This window comes from Blastomyces gilchristii, assembly GCF_000003855.2.
Source record: "Blastomyces gilchristii SLH14081 genomic scaffold supercont1.20, whole genome shotgun sequence".
Lineage (NCBI taxonomy): Eukaryota > Fungi > Ascomycota > Eurotiomycetes > Onygenales > Ajellomycetaceae > Blastomyces > Blastomyces gilchristii.
Window position 1 is genome coordinate 1011326 of NW_003101663.1, and position 7926 is coordinate 1019251.

At 26.8% G+C, this 7926-nt stretch overlaps 1 protein-coding gene across 1 annotated transcript; it reads right to left on the reverse strand.

Moving 5' to 3' along the window:
• Positions 1-952: 952 nt before the first annotated feature.
• BDBG_07814 (uncharacterized protein) lies at positions 953-1458 on the reverse strand (the record flags this gene model as incomplete). Its single annotated transcript, XM_002621929.1, has 3 exons — positions 953-961; positions 1027-1308; positions 1417-1458. The coding sequence occupies 3 exons, from the start codon at positions 1456-1458 to the stop codon at positions 953-955; spliced, it is 333 nt and encodes a 110-aa protein (XP_002621975.1).
• Positions 1459-7926: the final 6468 nt, after the last annotated feature.

Sequence of the window (7926 nt, forward strand, 5' to 3'; positions counted from 1 at the left end):
TTTTTTTTTATTGTGATTTTTTCTTATTATTTTATTTTTTATTTTTTTGTTATTTTTTATATTGTATATTTTTTGTTAATTAAAATGATATTAATTATAATCTGTGTTCAGAAAAGTAATGATATTTAATAATACTCTCTATTGAATTTTCAACAAATGAGTACTATATTATGATATTATGTAAGTGAGAAATGATTTCATGATTTTAAACTGGTCACTGAGATCATGAATTTCATGTTTGATCTCATTTGATCTGGTCTCATACATTTCTTAGCGTGAATCCCGCTGGGACTGGCTATCAAAAAAACATGTAAAGTGACTATATATCAGATCTTAAAATGGAATCATGACTTGAAAAAAATGAGAAAGTGATCTCATTTAGTCTCATTTAGTTTCATTCTTAGCATAAAGTTACTATTTTTAGACATTTTAAGATTTTTTTTAGACTATTTTTAATTTTTTAAAAAGTAATGCTTTTTGATAACACTCAAATGAGATTTAAAGTCATTTAAAGCAATAAAAATAATTTAAATTGAGAAGTGGAAATCATGATCTCATTTGAAAAATATGATAAGAGTAGACAGTAAGTCTCACTGAGACAGTATGAAACTACTATTTAATGTTAAAACTGTGTAATGAGATCAGTCAAATTTATAATGAGACTATTAAAAAATCTGGTTCTGGTCTCAGACACGGTCACACGGTTAGTCTACATGGTTTCATTTGATGCCATTTTCAATAATGAGATTAAAATAAAAATGTAACTAAGAATTCAAACATATTCTTTATCTGAGACTAGATTTTTATTTGAAAAGTGAATCTGAGATCTTTAATATTTGAAATAACATGATTTGAAATCAATGTGATGAATACAAATCATGATCAGAAGTAATGCTTTTAAATAATGTAATAACTGTAAAGTTTGATTCTGATCTTAGATATAGTCACACGGTCAGTCTATCTATATCATCATTGTTAACTTCTGTATACATAAATGTGGAAAGCATTTCACTGATTCTAACTTACATTTTTTTCATCACAGAAAACATTCAAACCAGGGCTGGTCATCAGAACCTCAGAGAAGAGGTAGAGAGAACTAGCAGAAGTGATAGCAGCAGCAGCAGGGGCAGCAGCAGGGGCAGTGACAAGACAGGCGGCAGGGGGGGCAGAGAGGGCAGCATCAGCAGCAGAGGTGATGACAAGACAGGCAGCAGAGGCGGCGGGGAGAGCAGAGAGAACAGAGAGGACAGAGAGAAGAGAATTATCAGTATTATCAGCATTGTCAGACTTCTTATTCTTATCAGCATTCTGCCAAGTGTCAGAGAATATTCTCACTCAGTTCAAAATTTCACATATCTTTACTATAATATTGAAGACATTTTGATTCATCTGATTTATCATATCTGTCAGATATACTATTGCCTGATTCTGGTCTTTCATATAATAATTGACTGTCATCAGGATTTCATGCTGAACTGTCAATTTTGATTTTTCAATCATCAATTTCTTCTACTCAACTGATAATTTAAACTTTTCAATCACTATTTTCTTCTACTCAACTGTTAATTTGATGTATTCAATATTTATTATAGCTTTTTATATCTTAATTCTAGTCTTTTCAGCAACACTGATGATTGTATTCAGTGACTTAATTATAACAGTCACACTCTTCATTTTCTGACAGTGCACTCTAGTCTTCTTGATTTATTTAATCAGATTCTTCACTGTCTTCAATATTGATCTCTTGACTGATTTTATGAAATCATCTGATAAAGTAACATAAAAATTGTGAGTTCAGACCAGCTTGTTAACATACTCTTTTAATTCAGAGAGAGAGATTATATATCTCTTTTTATCATAGTTGCAGTTCTTATACAGCTTCAAGCTTCTCTTTATCTTGTTATAAGAGACTTTGAGATGACAGAGAAAAATTCATCTGATACAGTGTTTATACATAGTCTTTTTATCTGACTGCTTTATCAGAGTATTCTGCTAGCTTATCTTCTTCTCCTGAGCTTTTACAGCAGCTGCATGTGTACACTTTGATATTTTATCAGTTATTTTTACTGCTGTTATTATTACTGTCATTACTGTTATAAATCACTAATATTCATGATATTCTATGAATAAGATATCTTGAAATCAGAACTTGTCTTGTTAAAGCTTTCTATTACAGCTGATAGAATACTAATCTTACTGAAGACAAGAATGAGCAGAATGAACAGAGAATAATTTTCACAGTGTGATATTATTATATAAAGAAGAAAGAAAGAATGAAAGAAAAAGAAGATAATAAGTTATTCTCTTTACACACATTGTTGATTTATCTTTGTATATTGTTATACAATAGAGTGATTACTTTCATACTTCATCTCTGAGTGTAATTAGCAAATCTGACAGATTTCATCTATATCTTATTTTTACAATAAATATCTTCTGTGCAGGCTATTACTGAATGAATTACAGCTATTTTGAATACAAAATTATTTTGATTAACTGAGAATAAGTATTCAATGTGCTGTCAGAAATATATCTACAGAATTTCAGATAAATAAGAAGATTTTCTAATACAGTGAAATCAGTGATTCTGCTGCAGCTATAACTATAATCAAATATAAGATAGATAATATAATAACTTTTATCAGTAAATATCAAGACAGATGTATTCTAATGATATATGATAAAGTATATATTAACTAATTTATATATAAAATGCATAGAAAACTAAATATATTAAAATAGAAATAGATTATATCAGAAATCTCTACATTATCTGTCTTTTACTGAAAGTATCTCTGAAAATTTGAGCTTTTTTCATATCTTCTTCTGTGCATCTTTCATCACATGTCTTTTTTTAACTGTTGAGATATTCTGAATTATCTCTGTAAAGTCATCTCTGATAATTTTCTGATATTCAGAAACATTGCTCATCAGATCTTAAAATATCAGAATATTTTATCATTATATTATAACTACAGTGGAATTTTTATTCATATCAGTATTATTAAATATTTTGATCAGAGTTGTCAGATTGACATATATCTCTGTTTTTGAAATCAGTTTCTAGTTTTCAAAACAATTTGAATTATGCTAACTTATGTTTCATATATCATTGTTCTCACTCAGAGAATTGATCAAAGTTGATAACTCTCTATACTTAATAAAAAATCAGGAAGAACTTTTCAGTGATGAATAACTTATAAAAGTAATTAAAAATAATTGTTTCTTTGTAATAATTATATAAGCTGATTATCTCTGAACTTACTCTGCTCTTTGTCTTTTCTCATTGAATATGATTCTATATTGAAATTAAGTTAGCTAACTTGATCACAAAAGTTTAGATATCTCTAAGATTTCTCACTGAATTCTTATCAGAGATTTATGATCTTTTATCAAGAATTTGTTATATCTCACTGAAAAGTTGCTATTTTACTAAATCTAAATACTTATCTTTATTTTCTTTAATAATCTTGATTTCTAGATCTTGACTGTGTTTAGCATTGTTGTTCTGCTGAATGAGAATGTATATAATATTTTATCATTGATTTTGATTATTTTTATGACTGTCTGATTGAGATTTTTCTTTGTGAAGAATAGAAAATATATTCATTTGATCTCTAGCTGCAGATATTGCTCTGTCTGACAGATCTTCTTCTTATATATTTCAGTATCAGAGTGTCTAGTTCTCTGACATCTTCTTAATAAATTGTTTATCAGTGAGGAGTTTGAGTTCTTCTCACTATTCTTCTCATCTATTGAGCATTCTTCATTGATGTCATTGTATGCCTGCTATGATTAAGAAATATTAATATTGAATTTTCTTTGAAATCAGTGAATTGTCTCATTAAATCTACTAGATGAGAAAGTTCAGAAAGATCTAGTATATCAGAGTTAATAAGAGTATTCATTTTTAAAATGAGATTGAAATTCTAGTCAATGAATGATACTAGTTTCAGAAGCTTACAGAAATATAATCTTGAAATAAAGAAAATAGTTTGATTGTTAATATTAATTTAATATAGATTATCACTGATTACAGCTCTTATTAATATACTTCTTTTCAGTAATTTAATCTCATCTCTTTATTTTATCAAGACTGCTCACTCACTTCAATTATATCTTTTTAACTATATAACTTATTTCTATAAATTATATCAGAAAGTAAAATGTTGTGTTTATTTAATTGAAATCTGAAATACTATCTACTATCTGTCTCTAGATAAGAATTCAGAGATAATTAATCAGAATTTCAATCTGAGAGCTCTCTTTTCTCAGAAACTGTAAATGAGGATTTTACTGATAGTAATTCAGATAATGATGTTTCTGATAAAGAAGTATTACTATTCTTAGTACATTTATCACTTTTAATGTCTTATTATTATAAAAACTAATATTATCTAAAGACAGAGTCATATAATAAGAATATTACTGATAATATCAAGTATATAGAGTGACTTTTGAAAGCAGACACTGAGAAGAATATTTCTCAAGAATATCTTAATAAATATCTCAGAAAATGATGATTTAAGAAAGATTCTGATAAGTCAGTTGCTGAAGATATTACTATGAAAGATACTGCTATTGAAGATATTACTACTGTCATTCATTTTACTGATGAATTTATTGATTCTGATTCAGTAATTGACATAGCTTATAAATACAGTAACTTTGAAATGAATTTATTTATTTTGACAATGAGACTCTGAGTTGAAGAGTTAAGTATTTTCAGAAAAAACTGTCAATCACTGCTGTAAATTCTGTATTTATTGAAGAATACATCACTGATAAGTCTGCTTCTTAAAGATCTATCAACTCTGAAAAAGCAATGCAGAGCATAATTTCTGATTTTATCAGTTAAGAAAATATCAATTTCAATAGTATTATTAATATAAATATCAACTCTGAGTTCTGCTCAGAAAAATCTCACTGTATTCTTTATAAGATTACTCTACTTCTAAAATTCAATTTCATTAATATCTGCTCTTCTCAAATCCTCAAATTTTCAGTGATAGATGTATATAGAAATGACAGAACTTATTAACAATCTCACTGAGTTATAATAATCTCACAGTTAAGAGAGCTCTGTCAAATATTATTTCAGTGACTTTGTATAATATTTATTAATAAATAAATCTCTTTTTTCTTCTGATTTTATTCAGTATCAGTATAAGAATCTCAAATACTACTACAAATCAGAATTGAATAATATATCTTATATTAAGAGAGTGTATTTTATCAGATGTAATCACTAATATTCAGATATGAGAATGAGGTCTCATATAATAGTTCTGAAAGTTTAAGAAGTCATTCATCATACTTCTTAGATAGTATAAAGATTATTATTCTTAAATTTATTATTTATCTCATTTAAATTAATTACAATGAAAGATGAGATGAAATATATCTTAATTATTCAGATTCTGAATTAACTTAATGTTTATGTGAATATAATATTTGAATCAGATTTCAATCTACTAGTAGAATATAAGAGTAAAGATCAGTATTTTCTTCATCAGATTATAAGAATCAAGACTGAAGCTGTTGAGATATAATTATATTATAAATCTTTATTAATTCAGACTGAGTTGAAAATTAATATATATGAATAAGATATTTTGAAAAGCATATTTTACTCTGATATACAAGTTATTTCTCTATTATATCAATTATTCATTGATGAATTTGATTTATATCAGAATATATACTGAAGCTTAATGAGTTTTTATATAATTTCTACACTGAGTGCTGTTAAGTATTTAAAATAAAATAATATTTTTATTCTAATCTTTGATTCTTATAGTATCAATTTCTCTGATACTGTTACTGTATTATTGCATGACTTATTTATATTAAATTATAAGAGAATTATAATGAATATCAGTGAAGAAAAGATAAGAGAGATTGTATCTTATATAGTATTTCTTAAAGATATATCACAGTAAAATAGTAATATAGAGATTAAAGAATTAATTGTAAGAAGATCTTGCTGAAGCTGTTTTATTAATGATAAGAATCAGCTGAATTTGAACTATAATTTATATAATAACAGCTGATTTCATCATTATATACAGCATCTTCAGACTAAACTAGATAATCTGCTGAATCTCATATATAGAGATTAAATATGTTAAGAGCAGAGTATGACAGTGCAGACAGTATCTCTTTTTCAAATATACTTAAGTTTAAATTTAATCTCATTTTTCTCTTCAGATTCATATCATAGTGAGTTTACTGAAATATCAGAGATTTTATACTTATTACTAATCTATTCTATTCTATTACTGTATAATTAGTAAGAATACTTCTAAATATTATAGATATTTTTCTTTTCTTATAGTTAAAATTATTTACAGTTATCAATCACTCATCTTAAGAAGTATCAGCGAGAAAGAGTCTCTTCTTCATTTCCATCAATAAACTCTGAAAATGAACTGAATTGGAATAGATTTCTTGATTGGAATGAAAATAATTCTTCAAAGAAAATGCCTTCTCAACTGTACAGACTATGCTCTCTGATTAAAAATCAATTTTCTTCTTTAAATATTGAAAAAGTTGATCATGAGAAGTTATCTCTCTGGAGAGAAAAGCTTGAATCTCTTATAGACTTACAAATAAGTGAACTATCAAAAGAGAAAGAATATGAACAGCATTTGAAGAGAATTTCTACAATCAATATAAAAGACTCTATTCTGATTTATTCAGATGGCTCAAAAAATGAGAATTTGAATAGATTAGACACAGGCATTGCTTATACTGAAGATAATATCAATTTTATCTCAGATTTCTGAAATCTAGGCTGTGAATCTGAAGTCTTTGATGCTGAACTATTTGTAATAGTGAAAGCTTTCAAACTCATTGAAATAAAATCTCATAAAAGAGGAAATTGTTTGAAAGAGACATGAATATTCTCTGATAGTCAAGCTGCTTTAAAAAGACTTAGAAATAGTCAGATTCATCATGATCAAATGAATCTTGAACTGATCTTAAACTCTGTTTTGAAAATTCAAAAGAGAATAACATTAAAGCTGATAATTCATCTGCACTGAGTTCCTGCTCATATGAATATTCATGGCAATGAATTGGCTGATTCAGCTGCAAAAAAGGGTGCAGAATTAAGCAGATCTATTCAAAAAATTGTGTCCTGGTCTTTTATAAAGAGAAAAATAAAAGAATCTTGTTTAGACAAGTGAAATGAAAGCTGGCAGAAATAAAAGAAGAGTATACATTATTCAAGATTTGAAATAAAACCCAAGTGAAAATCTTGTTCAATTAAATGTAAAAAGAAAATATTCTCATCTATAATACAGCTGAAACTAGAACATGGCTATTTCAAATCTTATATACAAAGATTTGATGATAGATTTAACTCAATAGAATGCTCATTCTGCAATACAAATGAGAATTCTGAGTATATTGTAATGCACTGTGCATTATACAATAGTCTCAGAGCCAGATTGAAAGAGAAGTATGATCTAAATTAATTAAATATGAGATTCTTATTCTCAACTGAGACAGGAATTAAATACTTAATAGACTTTCTATCAGAAACTCAAGCAGCTATAAGAAAATAACTAAATTCAGAATTATCTGAATATGAAGAGGAGGAAATTAACCAGATATAGTCTGTTAAAACAGCTATATACTATCTTTTAATAATTTGTTTTGTTACAGTCTTTCTTTACTTTATCTTTTTCTTTCAATTCCTTTCTGTCTATCTATTTAATGTATCTATCTTTAAGACTGTGTTCTCTTTTCCTTTGTCATGATATTGTCAAATGGTTTCAAAGTATCAGAAGAGGTTAAAACACTGCAATTTATAAACAGTTTTTGTATTCTGAGCTGGAATTTTCTGATTTTGCATATCTGAAATTGATGAATGTATAATAGTTAACTTTACAGATATAGGAAAAACTCTGAGAACTAAAA